This window comes from Gopherus evgoodei, chromosome 14 (genome assembly GCF_007399415.2).
Source record: "Gopherus evgoodei ecotype Sinaloan lineage chromosome 14, rGopEvg1_v1.p, whole genome shotgun sequence".
NCBI lineage: Eukaryota > Metazoa > Chordata > Testudines > Testudinidae > Gopherus > Gopherus evgoodei.
The window spans coordinates 18892197-18920165 of record NC_044335.1 but is presented as its reverse complement, the minus strand read 5'-3'; the positions used below and the strand labels follow the sequence as shown (position 1 = coordinate 18920165).

Sequence of the window (27969 nt, the reverse complement as noted above, 5' to 3'; positions counted from 1 at the left end):
TATTATTGTTGGTAGATGGACAGTTAACTGTGAAACACTCTCTTTGATAGTATATGCTACTTCTCCTTCAGGTAATTGTGCTCATATATATATTCAAGTGCTGGTGTTTGTGTGCCCAGTGCACTTGTCAGAGACTTTTGCTTGCAGTATCAATAGGTGATGCATGTGCCCCAGTGCTGTCAAGCAAAGGCATAAATGGGATGTCATGGTTGCCTCCCTCTCAGTTCATTCTCATTGCCTGTGGTGAGAGGTGGAGCTCCCTGTAGCATTTGCTTCGGGTAGCCTGATTTCAGAACTTTAGTGTATATAGTTATAGTTAATATTTAGTGGTAGTAACTTAATTTAGTTCTTTGGGTAGATGCAGCTGTGTATTCCGTGTGGGTGTATGGGTGCACCAGAGCTGGAGAACTTTGTCTAGAAGTATTCATGGGGTAGCACTCATGCCCTACGACCATAGCTCCTCCCTGGGCTGTACAAGGGCAGAGCCTCCCTGACCCCCTCAGTTCCTTCTCACCACCTGTAGCTAGAGTCGTCGGTCCCGTCTGAGGCAGCACTATCGAGACTGGCTCCTTTCGTGCTGTTGAGGCCAGTGTCTTCACCCATGCTGAATCCTCCTTCCTCTCTTCAGTAGATTCAGTGTGTTTTGGTTCCACCAGCACTGTCAATGAACATTGTTTCATCTCTGTTAGTCATCTTTCTGACCAATTATGCCAGCAGTGATCACTTTGTTGGCTTTCCGCATGTCCCAACCCTCACTTCCTTTGGATCCTAATGTGTCTCCAAAAACCCAGGCCACATAGAATCCCAACAGGAACTGCTTCTCTCTGTTTTGAGGAGGCTTATGTTTCTTCTTCAGACTCAGAAAGGAGGAACCTGTCTCACCTTCGAAATCCTTTAGATCACCTTGCAGGTCTTTATTGCTACAAAACCTAAACTACAGGACTAGTCTTCCTATAGGGAAGTCCCAGCACCCTGTCCTGCTGAGCCAGGGCCCTCAAGCCTCTTTCAGTGCGTGCACATGCACACACACACACGCGCGCGCGCACACAGCTGCAGAAAGACACTGACTCTGAAATCAGCTCTGTGTAGGAAGACTCCACTTGGGAGTTGCCCAGCACTCAACTGCACACCTCCTCTGGAGTGTAAATGCAAAATTGTATTGTCTTTCACTGCATACTCCTCCCTCAATGTGCAGGGAAGATATGCACAGCTTCCCCCCCGCCCCTTCCCTGTTATGAATTGCACAAACTGGTTTAAAAGAAATAAAACAAGTTTATTAACTACAAAGGATAGATTTTAAGTGATGTTAAGGGTTAGCAAACAGATCAAAGCAGTTTACTGAGCAAATAAAACACATGCACAAACTAAGTTCAGTACACTAAATAAACTGATTACAAGTAGTAATATCTCACCCTAAATGTTGTTTTAGATGTTTGTTTCACAGGCCAGACACCTTTTCTGGCCCAGGCTCAGCTCTTCTCCCTTCCTCAGTCCTTGTTTCTTAGATCTTCCAGCAGTCATTGTGGGTGGGTATGGGATTCAGTGAAGACGGAACCTTGATTAACTCACTTCCCTGCCTTAAATAGGATTTACATATGGCGGGAATCCTTTGTTGCCCAGTTTGGTCTCCATCCCTTTTGTGGAAAAATACTAGCAGGCCAAGATGGGGTCGAGTACCAGGTGGTGAGGGGCAGGGATAACTCAGTGGTTTGAGCATTGGCCTGCTAAACCCAGGCTTGTGAGTTCAGTCCTTGAGGGGGCCATTTGGTGAACTGGGGCAAAAAATCTGTCTGGGGATTGGTCCTGCTTTGAGCAGGGGGTTGGACTAGATGACCTCCTGAGGTCCCTTCCAACCCTAATATTCTATGATTCTGTGACATGACCACATGACCCTTCAGTGTCAAAGCACCATCCCAGGAAGCTTTTCAGGAAGGTGGGAGGATTAGTATCTTCAGAGTCCTATTGTCCTGCCTAATGGCCCATCTTGGCTAATTGCCTACTGTCTGATGGCCATTCCCCAGGTGCAATTGATACATAGTCAATATTCCTAACTTCAGATACAGAAATGATACATGCATACAAATAGGATAATCACATTCAATAAATCATAACCTTTCCAATGATATCTCACATTACCCATCATGTGTAAAACATATCTTAGGCCATATTCATATCACAACGATATCTCTGAAGAATATGGGGCGTAGTGTCACACTGAGGTATCTGTTGCACCTGAAATCATCATGCCTTTCAATTAGTTCCACGAGGGTTCATGTGACTTCTGTTTTCTGCATTGCATCCACCACTAGATGGGTTTTCCACTTTCTCTCACCTCTTTTTCTGAGTCTCTTGAAAGACATACTCAACGTTTACCCTCCTGTGTCTGATCCTGCATCTGTATGGGATCTCAACTGAGTTCTCTCCAAACTCCTAGGGCCCCCCTTCGAGCCTATGGCTTCCTCCTCACTATTGTTGTATCCCAAAATAGCTTTTCTGGTGGCAATCACTTGTGCTAGGAGGGTTTCAGAACTTCAGGCTCTCCTGGGTGATCCTCCTTTCACGGTTTTCCATAAAGACAAGATTTCTTTTAGGCCACACCCTTAGTTTATGCCTGAGGTAATGTCAGCTTTCCACCTGAATCAAATATTCATTTTCTGTTTGTTTTTTTTTCCAAATCCCCATTCTTCTAAAGATGGAAAAACGCTTCAGACCTTGGATGTTTGTAGAGCTTTGGCAATCTAACTGGACGATTCTAGATTCTTCAGGACTACCCCCAGGCTTTTTGTAGTATGAGCCACCCATAATTTTATCAGTGTCATCTCAGTGAATTGCACACTGAATTTCTGACTGCCATAAGTGCTGCTACAATCTTGCTAAGTCTCTATTCCACCAGGAAAAACAGCTCCGGGCTCAGTCCAGTTCATTATCCTTTCTGAGCAATGTTCCAATAGTTGATGCCTTCTGGGCAGTGATTGTGTCAGCTGTACTTACTTTTTTTCTTGTTACACCATCACTTAAGCCACTTGTGATCATGCCAACTTTAGTGTTATAGTCTCTGTTCAGATGATCCAAGATTCCTCCTCCATTGTAAGGGGGAGGGATAGCTCAGTGGTTTGAGCACTGGCCTGCCAAACACAGAGTAGTGAAGGCAGGGAGCTGGACTCAATCATCTTTCACGGTCCCTTCCAGTTCTGTGAGATAGGTATCTCTCTCTCTCTCTCTCTGTATATATATATAAAGGGAACTGCTGAGTCACCTGCAGTGGAATGTATATGTGCACAATCACTCGAAGGGGGGGGTGAAGTGTACTTACTTGTCTTGTTTTTTGAGATATGTTGTGCACATATACATTCCCTGACCCTCCCACCTTTCCCACTGCTTCAGACGTCACATATAGCACTGCAAAGTAACGGAGAGGAAGGTGGCAACCACAAACTTTTGTATGCTCTCAGCTGAGAGCATGAGGAGAGCATGCACTGCATAGTGGTACTGGAGAGAAATGTCTCCAACTCAAGTGCTCTGGGCACACAGGGACCTGCAGTGAACTGTATATGTGCACAACTCACCTCAAAGAGCAACAGTTACTGTACAGGTAAGTAAACATTTTTATAGAATATTTGATTTGTTGACAGAATGAGAATTGTTTTGGAGAATATTTAAAACACATGTTCTGCACCTATGGTTAGCATAGCTGTTTAATGATCCAGTGTTTTATAAGCCAAAAATTACTTTTTATCTAAAGGCACTTCTTAGTTAGCTCTCAGTGTAACTTCCTTATTGCTCCCTGGAAAACACTTATTAACTAAGATGGTGATTTAATGGCCAGAGTCAGAGGGTATGTAACAATTGTGGTAACATTTCTATCTTGACAGTGATATTTTATGCATCTGTTGCCGAAGAAACTGTTGATTCTTATGTCCTAGATTTTTTCCAGCAAGTGGTACGGATCTGGGAGACGTGTGGTTGTAGGTTTTGTTTTTTTTAAAATATGGATTGTGTATACTGCTCTGGTTATATAGTGCTTGGAAAGTATGTTGCATCTGAGCATGTGCAATAATCTATAGTATTTTTTTCTTAGCAATAATTTGACCACATGATATTTTTTGAGTTCCTCAAGTTTTGATCCTCCAAGTTCTTGTATCATGTAGAGCAGTAAGTGGTGATTGATAGTTAAAGCAATGTATTACACATTGGTCCCAAAAATATCAAGTATCGTGGTGTGACTGAAATTTTGCAGGGCTACTATAAATTATGACTTAGTGCTTATCTGGATAGTCTCACTGTAAAATGGATAAAGAATACTGTAAAACAATTTATTTTAATTGTCTAAAATATCTTGAGAGAGCATCATCAGTTTGATGCCCTTTTTGTTTTTTTTTTTACACACTTCAGTTGCTGATGTAAACTCAGTTTGCTGTTGCTCAGTCAAGATGAGTGGATTGGGAGAAAACTCCTTGGACAGCTTGACCAGTGAGTCAAGGAAACGCAAGCCATTGCCCTGTAATGCCCCAGGACCAGGGTACAGTAATCACATTTTCCTCACTGTTTTTATTAGATTTTTCATAATAAAATTATAAATAGTGCAGTGTGGTGTTTTGTTTTTAGGTTTTAATTGAAATGAGTATTAAAAGAGTTTTGCTATTCATTTATATTCAGTTGATAAAATCCTTTAAGGGACTCCCTGCAAGTCCCTCCACACTTACCGTCATGCCAGAAGCTCTGAATGTTCCCTATAGCCCCCTCTTCCATATGCCAAGGTGCTCTGTGTACCCCATGTTCTCCCCCCTCCCCATGCCATTGACCCCTATTCACCTTCCCCATGTTAGGGGCTCTTTGTGTGCCCATATCCTTCCCCCATGCTCTGTGTGCACCTCCATTCCCCCTTTTCCTCCTATGCCTGAGTCTCTGTGTTTGCCCCATACCGAAGTCCTGCATTGTCTTCCTCATGCAGGATTCTCTGTGTGCCTCCTCCCTTCCCCTCATGGTAGGGTTTCTGTATTTCCCCCTGTCCTTAGCACACACACCCAGTCCCCATTTTCCCTTCCTCACATCTAGGGCACTACCAAATTCCCAGCCATGAAAAATGCACCATGGATCGTGAAATCTGGTCTCCCCTCCCTCCCTTCAAAATCTGGTCTTTTGTGTACTTTTACCCTATGCTATACAGATTTCACAGGGACCAGCATTTCTCAAACTGGGAGTCCTGACCAAAAGGCGGTTGTGGGGGGTAGGGGGCTGTTGCAAGGTTATTTTAGGGGGAATCGTGGTATTGCCACCCTTACTTCTGTGCTGCTGCCTTCAGAGCTGGGTGGCGGCTGCTGACCGAAGGCCCAGCTCTGAAGGAAGCAGTACAGAAGTAAGGGTGGCAATACCATACCATGCCATCCTTCCTTCTGGGCTGCCGTTGGCAGCAGCTCTGCCTTCAGAGCTGGGGGCTCCCAGTCAGCAGCCTCCGCTCTCTGTCCCCCCAGCTCTGAAGGCAGTGCAAAAGTAAGGGTGGGAATACCACGATCCCTTAAAATAACCTAGTGACCCTCTTCTCCCCCCCCCCCCCCCGCCTCCTTTTGGACCAGGATTCCTACAATTACAACACCGTGAAATTTCAGATTTAAATAGCTTAAATAATGAAATTTACAATTTTAAAAATCCTATGATCATGAAATTGACCAAAATGGACCGTGAATTTGGTAGGACCCTACTCATAGACATTCCTCCATCTCCAGGTTGCTGACACAAACCACTGCTCACTGTCCCCATTTTCCACGTTTCCCTGGATCCCTGCGTTCCCATCTCCATTGCCCCCTGGATTCCTACTTTCACACCCAGCCACCTAGGTCCTCCCTGCTACTTGTAAGGCTTTCTTATTTCTGTGATAATCCAAACTACAGGCTGTCCCCATGCAGCCAGTTAAGATGCTGCTTCTGGTATGTGTAGACAGCCACCAGGGGCAGCAGAGAGATTCTTCTGCCTGCAACACAGTCACTCTGGAAGCCCCGATTTTCCTGTGAAATAAGCTTTTCTGGTGGTCTGATCTACCTTAAAATCAATATACTTGTGCCCACTGAGATCTAGAACATTTCCTGAAATTCTGGAATTGATGGGTGCAGTGTTCCAAAGTTGTTATATTACTGACAGAGAAGTGCCATTGAATTAGATGTAAAACTTTGCTTGGCCAAACAAAACGGTGCTGCAGCTTTTTCCACCTTAAAATGCCTATACAGTACAAATACATTATTTTTGTAATAGCTGGAATTTTCATTACATTCAAAAAGAAAATAACTACATCAGTTATTCTTGGAATAATAATCTTGTCATAATCTCTGAAGATACATTCCTTTATATGGTTCTGTAAAAACCTACAGGTGTAAATTGACGAGATGAATGTCCACTAGCTAAATTTACATGATAAGTGGTATCTGAAATGCATCAAAGATGACAGTGTGATCATAGTTCTTGTTTAAATGCTGCTTCTTGTTCCTTGTCTGATCTGCAGTGGTGAGAAACGCCGACGTGAACAGGAAAGCAAATATATTGAGGAGCTAGCTGAGCTGATATCCGCTAATCTGAGTGACATTGACAATTTCAATGTCAAACCAGATAAATGTGCAATTTTAAAGGAAACTGTAAGACAGATCCGGCAGATAAAGGAACAAGGTAAGGATTTCTCTCTCAAATCATAAGGAAGAATATTTGGTTTTCTATCAGGAGGCAGTTTCTCTCCAAAACAATACTTAGTTGCTGAGACGATACAGTGGAATTTTCATACAATAGGCCCTGACTTAGGAAAGCATTTAAGCACTTGCTTATATCCATTCCTGTTCAGGGCTTATTCCCTATTCAGCATTTAGCAGATGCTTAATTTTAAGCATGTGCTTAGTGGGACTTAAGTACTTGCTTAACTTTAAGCATTATGTTTAACACCCTTTATGAATAGGGAAGCTTTCCTGAATCAGAGCCTAAAGTTCACCATTTCTTATTAACTTCCTTAAACTACTTAAACAAGGAATAAAAACTTAAAATAGGTCATAAAGCAGTTGTTCTTCAAAACATAGATGAATTAGTTGCCCACTGGAGTAAAGAAATCCATCTATTGCCTATTAATTAAAGGTTCCCTGCCAACTTGGATTGTTTGAAACTAATTTATAAAAGAAGCCCAGTTTCTTATTTGGTGCTATGTCCTGAAATTTTAAATTATTTTTTAAAATTCATGTTATATTTTTCTGTCTTTTCTGCTCCTGTTTTGGTGTTTGAGAGCCTTTCTAGCAAGGAAAAATAACTGGGGTCCAATACAGTCAGACTGCAACTAGCTGACCATGTAACCCAGGGGTAGGCAACTTATGTATGGCATGCATGCCGAAAGTGGCGCACAAGCTGATTTTCAGTGGTACTCATACTGCCCAGTGCCTGGCCACCGGTCCAGGGGGCTCTGCATTTTAATTTAACTTTAAATGAAGCTTCTTAAACATTTTAAAAACCTTATTTACTTTACACACAATAATAGTTTAGTTATATATTATAGCCTTATAGAAAGACACCTTCTAAAAACGTTAAAATGTATCACTGGAACGCAAAACCTTAAATCAGAGTGAATAAATGAAGACTCGGCACACCACTTCTGAGAGGTTGCCAACCCCTGATGTAACCAATTAAAAAGTCCCATTAACTGTACACAAAATGTAATCAAGTGCAGAATAAACTGGGGAAAATATAGAGGAACATCTGTTTTGCTAATGTCTTAGTTACAGTATGGTTTTCAGGTTTTACTTGTAACAACAGTAGTTTTTTAAACAAATCAGACAAATATAATTGTTAAATTTGCTGTTTCCCTCCATAACCTCTGGTAATTGTGAGGTATGTGCTGGTGGAAGTGACTTCAAAAATATTAGAATGGATTACGCATCAGGTGTATGCCAGTTCAGTGAGTTTCCACTCAGTAGTAAGTTATGTTAGAAGCCTGCTGGAATATATCACACACTTTACCTGAAATGGTAAACTTCCAAATTCTGCTCTGCCTGCCCTGTTGGAACATGTTTCTATTTTTTAAAGTAGCCTTAATTGCTATTTTAGAAGTACGTTCCCGGTGGCATTATTGCCACTTCATTGTGCACTTCACTGGTTGATGATCTTCCTTTGGTACATTAAACTCCTTTTGTGGTCTGCTTAAACAGCCAGCAGGTGCCAGAGTAATAGAGAGTACTGCTTGTTTTCCATTACTTTACTGCGTGGGTTTATTTTTATTTTTTTTCTCCTTGTAACAAACTTTTACTTTTTCTTCAGTATATTTTAGGTTAAAATGCTGAAAAAGTGTTTTAATTATTGGCATCAGATATGATCAAATAATCTGCAGAAGGCCAAGTGAGAATTCGTTTCCAGTTTTGTATTTTGATTTGGATCCAAGAACACAATTAAATGAGCAAACCGTACATTCTGCATATTAAATTGGATTACTTTCTAGACTAAAGCCTAAATTAAGCCATAACATGATTTTAAATGTTTATCTTCCACACGGTTGTACAGGAAGAAGGGAAGAATTAGGAAGCTTTTCATTATATTGAAAAGTTTGTGCTGGCCAGCCAAAAGTGACCAAAGGACAGTCATTTCATTAAGCAATCATCTTACCAGTGGAAGAAGTTTTGTCATGGAAACTCTGGTGGTGGTGTGGCAGAATCCAAAATTTGCTAGGTGCTTTCAAAACACACAGGAAGCCAATCTCTGCCCAGAAGTTCTACCATATAAAAAAAAGTGTTGTGTTCCCTCTGTGCATATAATTGTAACGTTAAATGGAATCATATAATTACAGCTTCATTGCTTATTCTCAGGTTTCCTGGAATGCAGCACGTAACTTCAAAAATATTTCTATGCTTCCAAACACAAAATGTTGCCTTTTTGAAAACTTCTTTTTTTGATTTTAGGAAAAACAGCATCCTGTGATGATGATGTACAGAAGGCTGATGTATCTTCTACAGGTCAAGGGGTTATTGATAAGGATTCATTGGGACCTCTTTTACTACAGGCAAGTGTAAATGATGTCCTGGTACAATCAAATGAGATTTGATATTGCATATTCTTAAGCAATAGGTTATGTGACAGGATTACAACACTGAGAAATGCTAGTGTCCAAGGGCAATGGAGAAAATTGTTTTAAAAGGACAAAAAATAAAATCCATCATTGTTTTCTCAACTCTGCTGAAGCAGTGTAGAGAATTCAAAATCAAATGGCATTTGGGTTTGCCTTAGCATGCTGTTCTATTTTTGTAGTAGTCCCAATAAATGACTAATAAGATTACATTGACTAGGCTCTGCGTTCAAGTTTTTTTCCCCACTTTTTACCTCAGGAAATGGCCATCAAGGACTTTCATGGCTTGATGATGGTCTGTAGACCGAGGGTCTGATTCTGGGAAGCAACAAGCACCTGAATTCCCATTGTCTTAGGGGGAATTTATAGGTGCAGAATGGTGCTTCTTAGGATCAATTCCAGTATGCCAGTGGTCTCCAACCTTTTTACGTCCAAAATCACTTTTTTGAATCTAAGGGCAACCCAGCATCTACCCTGCCCCTTCCCCAAAGCCCCACCCGCTATCCCCTTCCCCCCCAAATTACTTTCCTCCACCCTTACTCACTCTCTCCGGGCTGGGGTAGGGGTTTGGGAGGGGGTGGGGGCTCTTGGCTGAGCCTGAAGCAGGTGGTTGGGGTACACGAGGGGGTGAGGGGTGCAAGCTCTACGTGGGAGTTTGGGTGCAGGAGGTGGCTCCGGGCTGGGGCAGAGTGTTGGTGTGTCAGGAGGGGGTGCAGGGTGCAGTCTCTGGGAAGGGGGGTGTAGGAGAGGGTATGGGGTGCTGGCTCCAGGAGGGACTCAGAGATGGGGGTTGGGGTGCGGCCTCCCACCAGGCAGCATTTACCTCTGGCAGCTTCCAGTAGGCGGTGGGCGCAGTGAGGCTAAGGCAGGCTCCCTGCCTACTCCGGCCCCACACAGCTTCCGGAAGGGGCCAACGCGCCCAGGGGTGGGGGGGCTGCTGGGGGTACGTGGTTCTGCGCACAGCTTCTCTCTGCAAGCACCATTCCTGCAGCTCTCCCGGCCAATGGGAGCTGTGGGGGCAGTGCTTGCAGGTAGGAGTAGCGCATGAAAGGAGACCCCTGCATCCCCAGGGCCACAGAGCTGCACTGCGCTGCACTGGCCGCTTCCGGGAGCAGTGTGGGGCCAGGGTAGCCAGGGAGTCTGCCTTAGCAGCAGCCACACTGCACCGCCGAAAATTGTGATCGTCTGGGAGATCCTCTAGGATCAACCAGTCAGTCGCGATCGACCAGTTGATGACCACTGCTGTATGCAGTAGATCTGTTTGCTGCTGCCCTCATGTGTTGAGACTCCAAATTACATAAGAATCGCGTAGGTAACATTTATTAAGAGTTCTAAAAACCAGGAAACCAGTCCTACTGCTTAGTACACAAAATAGTTCAGTATGTTGTAGGCTGCTATTTTGAGTCAAGTTTTTGAAGTACTTTCAAAGCTAACTGTCTTAGAGAGATTCTAATGCTGTTTCTGATTTGGGAATGAGTACAGTGGTTTTTAAAAAGTGGATAGTCTCTCCCCCCCCCCCTTTTTTTTTAATGTTCTTCATTGGTATTGAAAATATATCCTTAAGAAGGCTATTTCCCTCACACTCCACTTCTACTTCTTAAAGGTCTTGTGGCGAATTTATAATCCTGATTTTGACTTCATTGTATTGTTATAGAAGTTATTGAGATGTCACAGACTCAGTGTCATGTTTCCAGGCTAAAAGAGTTAAAAACCAAATGTTTGATTATCATCATGGTAAGATCAATAGTGGAAGAACAATTGAACAGCGGGTTTCTGATACTTGAAACTTTCCTTACTATGAAAGTTTCTCTTTAACGAAAACTCAAAATTTTAATTCTTTTACTAGAAAAGTTAAGTGATTCTTCTCCTAAACTACAATACTTTATCTCCCACTTACTTTTTAAAATGAACTGTTTTAGCAGGTCTGGAATTTTGTGTGTATGTTTATCATGTATTGTTGCAATGTATTTTTAGGCATTGGATGGTTTCCTGTTTGTAGTAAATCGAGATGGGAACATTGTATTTGTATCAGAAAATGTCACACAATATCTGCAGTATAAACAGGAGGATTTGGTTAATACAAGTGTCTACAGCATCTTGCATGAAGAAGACCGGAAGGACTTCCTTAAAAACTTACCTAAATCTGCAGGTAATAGGGTCTTCACTTAAATTCTCAGACTTCTTTTAAAAAATAAATAAATAAAATCCAAAGTTGTTAACCTTACAAAACAAATCTCTTTCTTACGGTGCAGCTATCACTTGACTTGAGTTTTAGGATATGACTCTTATATTAACTTTTAACATTAAATTAATAGGAATATTGCAACATTGATTATGAATTCTTTGCTGTTAGCAGACTAGCAGAAGAATGAAAACAAAATTCCATCACCAGGACTACCATTTACATTTATATCCTCTTGATCTAAGTATTTAAAATGTTACTTTCAAACTAGAAATTATATAAACAACTAACAGAACTTAGGTGCAGATATTCATGGTGTGTGGGTGTAGTGAACAAATGCCTAGGTTTATGGAGTTGCATGTTTCTATACTCTGATGAAATGAAAGAGGGATGGGCATTTGAGGTTGGTTTGCCTGTTTCTAAGGGATTCATTATACATAAAGCCTTGAGTCTGTCAGGGAAGTGACTGATTCTGTGACCTCTGTGACTTCTGCAGTGGCCAGAGTGACTGAGTCCAAGGACAGCCACACAAGTGCTACTGGGGCAGTCTTGATACCCCGTACCCCCCCAGCAGCAGCAACGGTCTTGGTCTGTCCTCCCCAGCACCAGCGTTGCCACTCTCCCCTCCGTACCAGCTGTGGTCCTGGGCCGTCCCCTGCCATGGAGCACCTAAGATTTAGTCAGGGGTATATAGTACAGGTCATGGATCGGTCACAGGCCAAGAATTAGTATTTACTGTCTGACCTATCCATGACTTTTACTAAAAATACCTAGGACTAAAACATTTTTTAATTATACATGAAAATTTATCCAGAATAAAGTGAAGTGTGACTTTAATATGGATTAACTATTCCTGAATAACTCTGTGTGGACATGCTTATTCTGGAATAACAGTGCTTTATTCTGAAATTGCTTAATACATGTCAAATAAACTACTTCAGAATAAGGAGCTCTTATAATAAGAGGTTTCACTTATAGAGTTAATTAGGAGTAGCTATTCCAGAATTCCTCATGAAAATATGCCCTAAAATAATGTTGCACAAGTTCTCTCCACATCCTGATGAAGCTCTGGGAACTGTTAACAATTGAACTTCGATGTTTCTCTCCCCATTTTGAAGCAGAATAATTAGGTTCTTTAGACCTTCTGCTTTTCAAGCAGAAGCTGCCTTCCAGAATTGTGTAAATACTGTAATTTTATGCAAAAAGCTGATTGAATCATTCAATCAATATCTCATAAGTGTGTTGCTAGACAGCTGAGATTTGAAGTCAGTGAACTAATGGGAGCTACCTGCCGTTTGTTTTTTTTAAACAAGGAAATGACTTTCCACTCCCTTTTGACTGGGGCTGAAAGTACCTTAGGCCTGGTCTACACTACGCGTTTATACTGATTTTAGCAGAGTTAAACCGATTTAACGCTGCACCATCCACACAACAAGGCCCTTATATAAAGGGCTCTTTAAACCGGTTTCTGTACTCCTCCCCGATGAGAGAGTATCGCTGAAATCGGTATTACCATATCGGATTAGGGTTAGTGTGGCCGCAAATCGACGGTATTGGCCTCCAGGCGGTATCCCACAGTGCAGCACTGTGACCACTCTGGACAGCAATCTGAACTCGGATGCAGTGGCCAGGTAGACAGGAAAAGCCCTGTGAACTTTTGAATTTCATTTCCTGTTTGGCCAGCTTGGAGAGCTCACCAGCACAGGTGATCACGCAGAGCTCATCAGCACAGGTAACAATGCAGTCTCCTGAGAATCGAAAAAGAGCTCCCGCATGGACCACACGAGAGGTACTGGATCTGATCGCTATGTGGGGAGAGGATTCTGTGCTAACAGAACTCCATTCCAAAAGATGAAATTAAAAAATATTTGAAAAAATTTCCAAGGCTATGATGGAGAAAGGCCACACCTGGGACTCAGTGCAGTGCAGAATGAAAGTTAAGGAGCTCAGACAAGCCTACCAGAAAACCAAAGAAGCAAATGGAAGGTCTGGGGCAGGGCCGAAAACATGCCGCTTCTATGCTGAGCTGCATGCAATTCTAGGGGGGTCCGCCACCAATACCCCACTCCTGTCCGTGGATTCCAAGGTGGGGGTGGTAATCTCAGCCATGGCTGAGGATTCTGCAGACGGGGAAGATGAGGAAGAGGACGACGAGCTTGCAGAGAGCACACGGCACTCCGTTCTCCCCAACAGCCAGGAGCTTTTTCTCACCCAGACGGAATTACCCTCCCAAGCCAGTAGCCCAGACAGCGAAGCCATGGAAGCGACCTCTGGTGAGTGTACCTTTGTAAATATAAGACATGGTTTAAAACCAAGCGTTTTTTAATTATTGATTTGTCCTGAGGACTTGGGATGCATTCGCGGCCAGTGGAGTTATTGGAAAAGTTTGTTAACATGTCTGGGGATGGAGCGCAAATCCTCCAGGGACATCTCCATGAAGCTCTCCTGGAGGTACTCCAAAAGCCTTTGCAGAAGGTTTCTGGGCAAGGCAGCCTTATTCCATCCACCATAGTAGGACACTTGACCACGCCATGCATGTAGCAAGTAATCTGGTATCATTGCATGACAAAGCCTAGCTGCGTATGGTCCCGGTGATTGCTGGCATTCAAGCAACATCCGTTCTTTATCTCGCTGTGTTATCCTCAGGAGAGTGATATCATTCATGGTAACCTGGTTGAAATTCAGGAATTTAATTAAGGGGACAGAGATGGCCATTCCTACTGGGCTGTTTGCCTGTTGCTTAAAAGAAATTCTTCCTTGCAGGTAGCCAAACGGGGGGAGGTGAACGGGGGTAATGGTGCTGAGCTTTTTCGCGTTTGGCTAGCAGGGATCTTCCCTGCTACCAGCCACGCGGTGAGGGGGAGGGGTAAAGCAATCATCCCAGAGAATTGGATGAGGGGGTGGTTTCTGCTGCTGCATGTTAACAGGAAAGAAGCAGCACTGAATGGGATTTGCTTGGTATTTGGGAAAGGAGGGCACTGTGTATATGAAGGCTGCAGAAGCCGAAAGACAATGGCTTACCATGGCTGCATGCAAGCTGAATTCTGCTGCCCGGACCTGCGTCTCTGAGATCTCTAACACCAGAGCCGCAGGCACTCAATATTAAGATGCAAAATGCGACCTTGTAGTGAAATCACATGTGCTATGTAAGGTGAATAGTGGTGTTCACTGTGAAAGAGTATAACCATTGTTCTGTAAAATGTATCTTTTTAAATACTTCTCTCCGTTTTTTACCTGCCTCATGCAGCTGCAAATTTTTTAAGCCTCCCTACTCCATCCCGAAGGCTATCTCAGATAAGTTGGAGGAAAAAAAAGACACGAGAACGAAATGTTCTCGGAAATCATGGAAGTAACCCGCAATGAAAGAGCGGAAGGACGTGGTATCAAATTACAGGAAAGATGCCAGTGAACGTGAGGACAGGAGGGACCAACATGAGACGCTCGAGATGAGAGTTAGCGGCAGGAAGATCAGAGGTGTAGGCAGGAAGATCAGCGGTGGCAGAATGCAACGCTGGGGCTGCTACGTGATCAAACTGACATCCTCCGATGTCTGGTGGAGCTTCAGGAACAGCAGCAGGGTCACAGAGTGCCGCTGCAGCCCCTGTGTAACCATACTCACCCCTCACCATGTTCCATATCTGCCTCACCCAGATGTGTAAGAACGCGTGGGGGAAGGCTTCGTGCACCCGCCCACTCCACCCCTTTGGACAGCCCAACCAAAAGGCTGTCATTACTTTGAAATATTTTTAGTGGTCTTTTCCTTCCCTCCTATCCTCACAAGCCACACCCAGGATACCTTGTCAGTTCTCTCCCTCTTTTTTTTTATAATGACTTTTTAATAAAGAATACATGATTTTTAAACGATAGTGACTTTATTTCCTTAGGCAAGCTGTAATCGAAGGGGGAGGGCGGGTTGCTTACAGAGAATGAGTCAGTCAGCCCCCACAGTAGATTTTCCCACTCCAAATTGATTCCCGACTGACCGGTAGCTATCTGGCATTGCAAGCTTCCAGAGGGCTATTGCCAGTCGCTTCTCAACTGTGAGGGCTGCTCTCATCTTGGTATTATGGCGTTTCAGGGCAGGGGAAAGCAAGTCACAAAGTTCCATGAAAGTACCCTTACACATGCGAGTTTTGCAGCCACTGCGAATGGTCCCAAACCTGCAAAACTATGCGGTCCCACCAGTCTGTTCTTGTTTCTTGGGCCCAAAATCGGCATTCAATGACTATAACCTGCCCCATTACCAGCAGGATCTCCAAAGGGCAGAGGCCCGCAGTTTGAGAGAATTCTGTGTCCATGTCCTCATCACTCTCATCGCTGCTCTGCCGTAGCCGCCGCCGCCTCGCCTGGCTTTGCAGGTCCTGGTTCAGCGTAGACTGCACGAGAATGCGCGAGGTGTTTACAACGTCTACGATTGCGGTCTTGATCGGAGCAGGGACCATGCTTGCTGTGCTATGGCGTTTGCACAGTTCACCCAGGAAAAAAGGCGCGAAACAGTTGTCTGCTGCTTTCACGGAGGGAGGGGTGAGGCTGTACCCAGAACCACCCGCGACTATGTTTTTTGCCCCATCAGGCACTGGGATCTCAACCCAGAATTCCAAGGGGCGGAGGAGACTGCCGGAACTATGGGATAGCTATGGAATAGCTACCCACAGTGCAACGCTCCGGAAATCGACGCTAGCCTCGGTACATGGACGCATACCGCCGAATTAATGTGCTTAGTGTGGCCGCGTGCACTCAACTTTATACAATCTGTTTTACAAAACCGGTTTATGTAAAATCGGAATAATCCCGTAGTGTAGACATACCCTTAGAGGGGATGGTGTTGTTTCAAGTAGCAGCGAAGAACACTATCCTCAAAATATCAATATGATGACCTTTTAACAAATCTTTTAAAAAAGTTATAGTATGTGAACCTCAAAAGAGATGAGATCAGGTGTGTGAGATAATATCTATCTTCACTCGCTTTTTCTGTCTCATATCCTGGGACTGACACAGGTACAACAACACTGCATACTTCAAAAATCAGGCAATTAAGAATTAATTTTATTTTAAAATCTTTGTGAACTTTTATGATTATTTTCTTTTAGTTAATGGAGTTACTTGGACCAATGAAACACCTAGACAGAAGAGTCATACGTTTAATTGCCGCATGATGGTAAAAACATCTCACGATCTTTTGGATGATGTGGGCAGCAACCAGGATTCGCGTCAGAGATATGAAACCATGCAGTGTTTTGCTTTATCTCAGCCAAGAGCTATGATGGAAGAAGGGGAAGGTAATTTTTCTATAGGAAAATCCTCTTACTACAGTTATTTACTACTTAATTTTACGTTATAAAGCCTGGGGTTTCAGAATTCCATATTTTGAATAATTTAGGAGTTAAATGCAGAATCCTCAAATCTTGTCTCCCATATTATGCCTTTATCTTAATATTGGAAGAGTCCTGCTCCTTTATAAGAAATGTAATAATAGCATAAATAGGACACAAAGGAAAATAACTCTTTCATTGCAGATTTGCAGTCCTGTATGATTTGTGTGGCACGTCGCATCACTACAATGGAAAGGGTATTTCCAACAAACCCAGAAAGCTTTATTACGAGACATGACCTTTCAGGTGAGAAATCTACTTGAGGTGAAGGTAATGGAAGGTAAAGGCTCTTCTTCCTTGTTGTTTTGTTTTGTATACAGTGACAAATAAGTAAACTGTGACAAATAAGTTTTAATACCTGGAATTACTAGTACTACTTATACTGTTGCCTTTCTTCCTTTAACTAGGTAATATTTCAAATTATTTATATTGCATCTTCTTCTAGAAGTATTCCTAAAGTGTTTATAAATCATATATCAAGTTAATGAAGACTCATTGAGATAATTTTTCCTTTCCTTCTGTAACATCATGAAACCTTTTATAGTCTGCTGTGGTATTTTAAATTTTAAATATTTAAACACATTATTGGGCGGCAGTTTTTTCTTTCAGATGCCAATCACCTGCGGCTCCTATTGATTTCAGGTGTAGTTCTTTATATCTGCAAACCCTGCCCTTGGGGTCTCCTTTCGGTTGCATAAAACCAGGGAAACCCAAAATTGTTATACGCTTTTGCGAATTTTAGCATTAACCTCTGGGTGCCTCGGTTTCCTTATATGTAAAAATGATGTGATAATAACTTACCTCACAGGGGTGTTCAGAATTTATGTTCATAAAGCAGTTTGAGATCTTTGCATGGGAAGCTGTGTGTAAGTGAAAAGATTAGACAGACACTTAGAAAACAACTTCAGTGCTTAGATTCTACAGTGAGGGGTATATTATAAAAACATAATATAGGCAATATTTGGTGACTTTTTTTAAATACTGTTCTGTATTTTTAATATTAAGATTATATTTAAAATGACAGAGACTCTATGACTATTTTAAGTTTTTCTTTCCTGTGACAGGTAAACTCGTCAACATAGATACAAACTCATTACGGTCTTCCATGAGACCAGGCTTTGAAGATACAATCCGTCGGTGTATTCAGAGGTTTTTGTGCCATAATGATGGACAGTCCTGGTCAAACAAACGCCACTATCAAGAAGGTAACTCAGATTGCAGTTTTCAGTATACTGTCTTTCTTGCTAGTTGCAAGTGTGTGTGTGTGTGTGTGTGTGTGTGTGTGTGTGTGTGTGTGTGTGTGTGTGTGAGAGAGAGAGAGAGAGAACCACTAAACTCTGCTATTGTATATGCTTTTCCATGTCTTGAACCAGTGGAAAACGCTCTTTCTCATATTTATAAACTGAGAGATGGTGAGTTCTCCATTAAGGAGTGTCTGGTGTAGCAGCTGTCTTGTTCAAGTATATCAGTTGGTGTTTGACAGGTTTTATGAAATATACCAGACAGATATTCCTGTAGATTGAATTTATCTGTTCGTCCACAAGATAGGTACAGCAGGAAAGCAGCAGATTAAGCCATGCTTCCTTAATGAGCTGCAGCATGGCTGTACATTGACTTGGAGGGGTCCACTTTTAGCAAAAAAAGAAAAAAGGGGGGTTGTACAGTAGTTTGTTAGGTTTTGTCAAGAAGGGGGATGTGCCTATTATGAAATAGACTGTGACCTGAAGAAGAGCTCTGTGTGAGTTTCAAAGTTAGTCTCTCATCAACAGAACTTGGTCCAGTAAAAGATATTACCGCACATACTTTGTCTCTGCCATCAAGTCATTTTATCTAGTTCTATGAATAGCCCTTAGTTGGTAATGTCTTTTGGTCACGGATTACCTTTGCTCCATTCATATGAGAGCTATAGATGAAAGATCATATTTAAACCTTTTTCCTTCTATGCCAAATAATCTGTTTAATAGAGAATTAATTATATAAATATGTTTACCCAGCTTTGTCTGGGAAATTCTCAAAGACATAAGCGATTTTAAATAGCTAAATACTAGAGTTGGCTGAAAAAGTGTAATTTTCACCTTTCAGGAAATTCTGAGACTTTGAAATTTTGTTTCATCCCAAATTTGGGACAAAATGTCAAAAACTTGGAATTTTTCATGAGATGACCTTATAGAAACATTTTTGTTTTGATTTATATATCACATTATAATTTATAATTTACTGTAAAACAGAGTCAAAATTAGATGTTTCAACCTCATCAAAATGAACTGTTTAGATAATTTCCAGTTGAAAATTTCTATTAAATCAGTAAGTTTTCATGAAACATTTGAATTTCATCAGATCCCCATTTTTTGATGAAAGTTATTTTATTGGAAAATTTTTTACTACTCTGATAGATACTAATTATTGCATCACATTTGAGGATGATTTGAAGATTGAAATGTCTAAACCTCTTTCTTGGAATCAAAGCAGACCATTGATAAATGCATCAGCAGCTTTCAAGTTCTGACAGATCTGTGCAGTCAGCACAAAAAACTGCAGCAAAAACTATATTCAAATTGCCAACTGAGGAGATATCTGAGTCATTAGCGATTATCTTTGAAAACTCATGGAAGACAGGAGAGATTCCAGAGGATTGGAAGAGGGCAAATATAGTGCCAATCTATAAAAAGGGGAATAATGATAATCTGGGGAATTACAGGCCAGTCAGTTTAACTTCAGAGAGTACACTTACAAAGTTTGTGGAAAATACCAAGCTGGGAGGGATTGCAAGTGCTTTTGAGGATAGGATTAAAATTCAAAAAGGTCTAAAGTAAATAGGATGAAATTCAATAAGGACAAATGCAAAGTATTAAGTTTAGGAAGGAAAAATCAATTGCACACGTCAAAATGGGAAATGACTTCTTAGGAAGGAATACTTCAGAAAGGGACCTGGGGGTTATAGTGGATCACAAGCAAAAAAAAAAAGTGAACATCATTCTGGGATGTAGTAGCAGGAGAGTTTTAAGCAAGACATGTGAAATAATTCTTCCACTCTACTCTGGGCTGTCAAGATCTCAACTGGAGTATTGTGTCCAGTTCTGGGCACCCCATTTCAGGAAAGATGTGACAAACTGGAGAAAGTCCAGAGAAGAGCAACAAAAATGAGTAATGTCTAGAAAACATGACCTGCAAGGAAAGATTGAAAATATTGGGTTTAATTAGTTTGGAGAAGAGAAGACTGAGGGGGGCATTCTTCAGGTAAAGAAAAGGTTGTTATGAGGAGGAGGGTGAAAAATTATTCATTAACCTCTAAGGATAGGACAAGAAACAATGGTCTTAAATTACAGCAAGAGAGGTTTAGGTTGGACATTAGGAAAAACTTCCTAACTCTCAGGGTAGTTAAGCACTGGAAGAAATGGCCTAGGGATATTTTGGAATCCCTATGATTGGAGATTTTAAAGAGGAGGTTAGACAAACACCTGTTAGGGACGATCTAGATAATACTTAGTCCTGCCTTGAGTGCAGGGGACCACACTAGATGACCTGTTGAGATCCCTTCCAGTCCTATACTTCTGTGATTCTATATTTTGATTTGCTGTCTTTCCCCTCCCCGCCCCCCATTAGTCTTTGGGAACTGTAGCAGTATGTTCCAAGTCTTGGGATACCCATCCTGTATTATGTCTGTTTTATGTCTGTTTTTTAATCTAGTTTTTCAGCGTATTAATCTGATGAGTATTTTTTGTTCAGCAATTATAGTTAAACTTACATAAATTACTTGGTCTTTGGAATCTGAAATACAAGCAGATTACCGCTGTGCAATTGTTTTTTTTCCTCACAGCTTATATACAAGGCCATGCTGAAACTCCACTGTATCGATTCTCCTTAGCAGATGGTACTATAGTGACAGCACAAACAAAGAGTAAACTGTTACGAAATCCAGGAACTAATGACCGTCATGGATTTGTCTCCACCCACTTCCTTCAAAGGTGAAATTAACAATGTTCATCTGTCAGATTTAAATAGTGTAGCTTTTTAAAAACACACATTTTTATTGATATTTGATGCTATATAACAGGAATGGCCAAACTTACTGATTTTCCAAGCTGCATACAATAATCTTAATTTTAACTATAAAAGAGCTCAAGCCACAGTTTGGCCACCTCTGCTATATAAAGATTTGTTTAACCAAAATAAACAACATAAAACAGCACAAAACAATATAGCAAGCACACATGAAAAATTGTCACACTCCAATAAAATTGCTGTTTTAGATCTCACCTACAATAGGTTTATATATTTAAGAAACAAAAACCAAACAAGTTTTTTAAAGCAGGTCTTGTTTTACTATCATAAACCCAGTCTACTATCATAATAGCTAATTGGTAATTTTCCCTCTGGGTCACTATTTTATCCATTCATTTTCCTCTATAATGTATACTTTTAATTATAAAGCTTGCATAGATAGAAAGATCTAATTAAACACTTTATCTTCTTTGCCACTTTCTTACTGGAGATCAATTTAAAGACAAAGAAATAAACTGGTAAAATATACCATACATCTCTCAAAAAGTAAAAAGTCTGACTTTACCTTAAATAGTACCTTCTGTGACTTGTCCCTGTTGATTGTAAGATTAATTGAAAGGCACTTTGGAAGTAGTCTGTGGCTGTCACTGCAGAAATGCTCCCAGCTGCTGGTCAACGAGCAGCTGAGATTGTTTATGGCAATATTAAAGTGTTTCTTTTGTGACAAGTGGAGTGGTGTCATTTGTTGACTTGGAGAAGAAAGTGATACTTGATTCCTATAAAGTTTTAAATGTTTTTCTTGGGGTGGGGTGGCGGGATGCTGAATTTGCAGAGAACAGAATGGATATCGACCAAATCCCAATCCAGTGGGACAAAACATCAGAGCATCTACAGCCGGAAGCACAAATTCTGTTGGTGCTATTATGAACATGTCACCAGGTCAAAGCATGCCAATGCAGAACAGAAACTATGGCATGGGAGATCCCAGTGTGATGGGACAGATGAGCGGCATTAGATACATAGGTCCTGGTAATATTGGACCCATCAACTCTGGACCAGGAATGCAGTCCTCTCCTTATCAGAACAACAGTTATGGGTTAACTATGAGTAGTCCACCACATGGTAGTCCCAGCTTGACTTCCAGCCAACAGAACTTAATGATTTCTCCTAGGAATCGTGGGAGTCCAAAAATGGGTTCACACCAGTTTTCTCCAGTTGCAGGTATTTATTTTTGTATAAAATTTTCTCTAGGGTTTACTTTTTGCCCCATTTTATCTTAATTTTTTGGGTTTTTTTATATATCATGTTCTTATAACAGCTGAACTACTATACCTTAAGTGTAAAATACCTAATTTTATGATGAGGATATATTTAAAGGTACAGTAATTAATGCTACAGTATTTCTTGTTTCTGCTATCTATATTTCAGTTCTTAATGTGCATGTTTAAATAGACTTATTCAGTATGTAATGGTTACCTGGCAAGTAAAATCAAATGTAGATATGATTGCTTCTGTTACGTAATAACTGTAACATAATAACTTTGATACAGGTATGCACTCCCCAATGGGATCTGCTAGCAACACTGGCAACAACAGCTTCTCTAGCAGTTCCCTTAGTGCCCTTCAAGCCATTAGTGAGGGGGTTGGAACTTCTCTTCTATCAACGCTTTCCTCACCGGGTCCAAAATTGGATAATTCCCCAAATATGAATATAGCTCAGCAAAGTAAAATGGGCAACCAGGACTCAAAGAGTCCTCCTGGCTTGTATTGTGAACAAAGTCAAGTGGAGAGTTCTATGTGCCAGTCAAACAACAGGGAACTCCTTACTGACAAAGACAGTAAAGAAGGAAATCTGGAAGGGTCTGAGAGTCAGAGGGGACCAAATGAAAACAAAGGTCATAAAAAGCTCCTTCAGTTACTCACGTGCTCCTCAGATGAGAGAGGGCATTCTACCTTGTCAAACTCACCATTGGACTCTGGTTGTAAAGAATCTTCTACCAATGTTACAAGTCCCTCAGGAGTCTCCTCTTCTACATCTGGAGGGGTCTCTTCCTCATCAAACATGCATGGGTCCCTGCTACAAGAAAAGCACAGGATTTTGCATAAATTGTTACAGAATGGTAATTCTCCAGCAGAAGTAGCAAAGATCACAGCTGAAGCTACTGGTAAAGATACCTACCATGACTCCAGCAATACAGCACCCTGTGTTGAAGGAGCTATCAAACAGGAACAACTGAGTCCTAAGAAGAAGGAAAACAATGCTCTACTCAGATACCTTCTAGACAAGGATGATATAAAAGATCCACTTTCAAAAGAAATGAAACCTAAGGTAGAAAGTCTGGATAATAAAATGGGACACTGCAGTAGTTCCACTATTCCTACTTCAAGTCAAGAAAAAGAGATGAAAATAAAAACAGAACCTTCTGAAGAGGTAGAGTATTTAACCTTGTACAGGAATTTTGTTGTTGAACTCACCAATATTTTTCTTATTAGAGTTAAGAACCTAAAAGGAGACCATTCAATTTTTGTGTATAATTATTTCCAAGACAGTACTGAGTAACCACAGCATAAAAACGTATGTTTCGTTTTATGATAGTTAACAAAGTACATTTAACTTGAACAACAGTATATATTGTAATGAAATGTGCTATCCTGGAGTTCTTTGAATAGTGTTGAGCTATCAAACAAGGCAAAGTATATTTAGTGTATTTTATTTAAAATTTAATCTTTAAAATTGGCAATTTTCACAAGCATGTATTTATTTTCATGGGTCATTTGGAAATGGAGCTGCCAGCTGACTCAGTAAATTAGTTGTGGGTGCTACAGTAGGAAATAAAACAGAATGAACATAAGTGGAAACAATCCATTTTCTATATGCAATTTGGTTTATAAATGTGGGGTACTAGTTTCTCATGCTGGATTTACACAGAGGTGGTTCTGGTGACATTTCCATTGATTATATTGGTGTAAATGTGAGAATAATGCCAGTGAATCCGGTAAAGAAGGTCTATAACTGAATATATATTATGTGACTTTTGCTTTTCAGTACTTTAGATGTTTTTAAAAAAAAAAACCTTTGGGAAGTTGGGGAGGAAGAGCCATCAAACAACTTGAGTTACATGTACATACAATAGTCAAAGCTGATTCTTTAAATTGTTCTGTACTGGCAGACCCCCGTGCCTTAATGGAGACCCATTTTGTCTTCAAAATATTATTTCTTATCTCAATTTAAAACACTGTTTGAAAATGTTCAGCTGTGTTTAAATATATCTGAATAGATGCTTTCATGATCGAAAACAGCTGAATTTAGGCCCGTGATCCTGCAACTGCTCTGCCTGGGCTGGCTTCTTATTGAAGTTAGTGGTACTCTTGGTAGGCACAGGGGCCTTGTAAAGTTCTTCAGGGAAGGACTGTGTATTTCTGTACAGTGCCTAGCACATTTTGGGAACTACTGCAATATAAATAATGTTGATTATTCGTAGGGTGGTTTTTCAATAATCATCCGGAGTTTTCTGTACCATATAGGAAGACAATTACCAACTGCTATGTAGTTTATATATACATGTGCTCTTTAAATTCTGAGAATTATGGAACACTTTCATGGTGAGGTTATCATTTAGCAAATTAACAGATCTATTTTGTTCAAACTATGTGATTCAGGGACAAATTTTCAAAGAATAGTAGCCATGCAGTTACCCTGCAAAAGATGTGTCTAATTTGCCCATGTGGTTACTGTGATTATGTGCACAAATTATCAATTCGGTGCACTGGTATTGGCACGTACAATTATAATAATTGTGACTATGAATTAAAGTCATGCCTATAGTGCTTTGCTTTACCATTCAAACTTTTGAGACTAATACGGAGAAGTTTCTAAAATTTGAGATGCTAAAAATATTTGCATTCAGATTAATTTTTTGTGTAACCACTTTTTGCCTGAAGTTTTGCTTTTCCAAAATCAACAAAGCAAAGTGCATTAACCAAATAGTTGAATGATGTCTGAAGAATTCTTTGGAAGTCAGCATTAAGTCCTGAAATGTTGTAACTAAACTAAAGTGCTTGACTGCATATGTTGTTAAGGGTTGTTAAGACTTGTGGGGGGCTAAATGGAATGTTAAAGGATGAACAATGTGAGAGTAGAATTTTTTTTTCCTTTTAGATGAGTAGAGACTTGGATAATTTGGATGCAATACTGGGTGATCTGGCTAGTTCTGATTTTTACAAAAATGCCATGTCTACAAATGGGAGTAGTCTTGGAACTAAGCAAACATTATTTCAAGGAAATGCCCCATTGGGTAAGGAAGATCACTTAATTCCACTTTTCTGTAAAGTTAGGGGCTAAGTGTGTGATTTGCTTTCAATGTAATGTACATTTAACTCCTTCTTTGCTTGGGGAATGTTTTGTTTCTGATTTGCTAGGAAATCAGTCTACAGGAATAAGTGATATATGCAGGGCTAGTTATCCATTGGTACATTGTGTTTATATAATTAGTGTGAAGAAGTATTATGAAATATCAGAGGACACTGAAAATCCCGTTTCAGCCAGCATCTGATTTTTACTAAATTTTAAAAATTTGATACAGAGCTATGTATCTGAATTGTGGGCCTTGCCAATGGCATGTCCAGACTCTAGCATTAGAAAGAGCAGTCTCAAGAGCTTTGTATACTCTACAAATGTTGAGTAAAGTTAACTTCTCTTCACTTCCCATCTCATGGTCCTCTTTGCACTTCTCTAATGTTCCAAAGACAGTGGGAAAATATATTGTTATGAATTGGGGCGATTGCAGATTAAAAGAAGTAACTAAATCCTTGCAGCTGGCCAGGGAAAGGCTGAGGGATGAGTGGCAAGCTTCTTATTTGCCACTGCTCTCCCAGATACCTTTAGGCCTGCAACATCTAATGCAGGGTTTCTCAAACAGGGGTCGCTGCTTGTGTAGGGAAAGCCCCTGGCAGGCTGGGCCAGTGTGTGTACCTGCCCCATCCACAGGTCCGGCTGATAGTGGCTCCCATTGGCCTGGGCTCCGGGCCAATGAGAGCCGCGATCGACCAGCCCTGCGGATGGGGCAGGTACACACATCGGCCCAGCCCGCCAAGGGCTTTCCCTACACAAGCAGTGACCCCTGTTTGAGAAACCTTGATCTAATGAATACTAATACTTTTATTTCTAAAGGACTGGCCATCCCTACCAGTAGAGGGAGTGGGAGGGAGGGTTAATGTTACATGTGGGATGCCATCATTACCACCATTGCTGTGTTCTACATCTGTCTCAGTGCAGTGATAAGCACATTACAAAAGCTTAAAACAGATATCTCCTGGCAAGTAAGTTTACTCCTATGGCTAGTAGATGACTAGTACATTTTTCAAGCTCTCCTGAGTAGTGTTGGAGATAACCAGTTTTCCTACTGGAGGTGGACCTTGTGGGTCTTTGTTTGCTTTGAGGCAATAATTTGTACATTTCGATGTATGTAACTGGTCTATATATCAAGGGCAAACCAAAGAGTAGGAACCAGTATGGGTTTTGATAGAGCAAGATGGTTCCAGGTATTACACATTAGGATGAGGGTGTGTTAGCAAAAGAGGTGTAACCTGAAAGTGAATAAGGCTGGAGAGCCCAATGGGATTAAGATGCTTGAGGGAACTGTAACTTTCTAAGGGTGAGGAATAGAACCTTGCTTTCAGTTAAGATTATTAAGAGAGGTGAGTTGTACACTTACTTTGGAAGGACAGTACTTTCCAGACACACATCAAATTTTGTGAGAATATACTATGGATAAAATAAGAACTGAAGACCAACACCAATATATCAAGAGGCATACACAGTACTCATGACATTTGCAATACAGTATATGCCAGGAGAACACCTAGAAGTCCTAGGTTGTAATTTAAAATATTTGATCATATTACACCTAGGGTCCAAGGACTTGTTTGGCTTATCTGTAGGGACAAACACCTAAAACACAGTAGTCATTCATGGCTTGTTAAACGTGTAGTGTACGTGCTCAAAAATAGGTATAACTTGTATAAATCATCAGTCGGGCATTCTATTTCTTGTTTAAAGATGAACAGTACAGTTGAAAGCATCTTTTAATTTTTTAACAGGTATGAGAAGTCCCCAATCTGTGCAGACTACCCGTCCTCCTTTCAACAGAGCCATGTCTTTAGACAGCCCAACACCTGTGGGTTCAAGCCCTCCAGTGAGGAGTGTCAATGCATTCTCCATGTTACAAAAGCAAAACATCATGAGTGGGAGTCCAAGAATGATTGAGAACCAGGAAAATTTTGGATCAAACATGGGTTTGTTGATTGCATACAAACAGATCTCATTATAATTGAAAATACTGTAAAATTTTAATGTGTTGAAATTAGTTAAAACTCTGAATGCATAAGAATGAGGCATGTTAATCTTTAATATTTACCATCTAAATTATTAAACTGATTTTAAGTAACTATTCTTCTTCTTCAAGTGCTTGCTCATATCCATTCTAGTTAGGTGTGCGTGCGCCACGTGCACATTCGTAGGAAGTTTTTTACCCTAGCAACACTCGGTGGGTTGGCTGGGTGCCCCCTGGAGTGGCGCCACCATGGCGCCGGATATATACCCCTGCCGACCCAGCCACTCCTGAGTTCCTTCTTACCGCCCATGTCGGTCGTTGGAACAGTGGAGTGCGGTTTTACTGACCTCCACCTCCCTAGCTACTCGTAGTTCTCTAGTTATTTTGTTGTGTATGTAGTTCAAAGTTATATAGTTATAGTTAATTTTTATTGTTCATAGTTAGTGTATAGTTAAGAGGGGTTCGGGGATTAGCCCCTTCCCCGCACCCAGTGCTAAGGCCCATGCCAGTTCATTGGGTTTCAAACCGTGCTCGGCCTGTCATAAGCCGATGCCGACAGGAGATCCACACGACTCCTGTCTTAAGTGCCTCTGGGAATCTCACCTGACAGATAAGTGTCGCATTTGTAGGGTTTTTAAGCCAAGAACAAAAAAGGAGCGTGACTTTCAGCTAAAGCAGCTCCTCATGGAGGCGGCTCTTACCCCTCCGCCTTCGGCACCAAGCACTGGTCAATCGGCGGGCAGAAGCACCTCCTCGGCACCGGACCGCGCCGGTACTGCCAAGGCCTCTCGGCACCGGCCATCGCCGGCACCGAAGTCGACTCAGCACCGCTCCCTCTCCCTGAGGTCGAGAAAGCCTAAGACTCCTACTGCTTCCATGCCACCTGCACCGCAGCCAGAGAGCTCATCTAAGTCGGATTGCCTGGCACCGACACCTGCCACAGCACTGACGACGTCGGCACCATCAATTCCGGTCCCACGAGGGCCGTTGAGTCCGGTGCCTGTC

At 41.3% G+C, this 27969-nt stretch overlaps 1 protein-coding gene across 2 annotated transcripts in view; it reads left to right on the top strand.

Moving 5' to 3' along the window:
- NCOA3 (nuclear receptor coactivator 3) overlaps window positions 1–27969 on the top strand; it is a 187743-nt gene that overhangs the window by 131786 nt on the left and 27988 nt on the right. Inside the window, exons 4-15 of one of the 2 annotated variants that reach the window (XM_030532954.1) lie at window positions 4393–4519; window positions 6482–6654; window positions 8913–9013; window positions 11051–11225; window positions 16349–16537; window positions 16775–16876; window positions 17695–17835; window positions 20448–20595; window positions 21465–21853; window positions 22183–23063; window positions 24792–24927; window positions 26732–26926. In XM_030532954.1, coding sequence (XP_030388814.1) covers window positions 4393–4519; window positions 6482–6654; window positions 8913–9013; window positions 11051–11225; window positions 16349–16537; window positions 16775–16876; window positions 17695–17835; window positions 20448–20595; window positions 21465–21853; window positions 22183–23063; window positions 24792–24927; window positions 26732–26926 — 2757 coding nt within the window. The remainder of the gene's footprint in view (window positions 1–4392; window positions 4520–6481; window positions 6655–8912; window positions 9014–11050; window positions 11226–16348; window positions 16538–16774; window positions 16877–17694; window positions 17836–20447; window positions 20596–21464; window positions 21854–22182; window positions 23064–24791; window positions 24928–26731; window positions 26927–27969) is intronic. The other variant, XM_030532953.1, reaches the window with a different exon arrangement.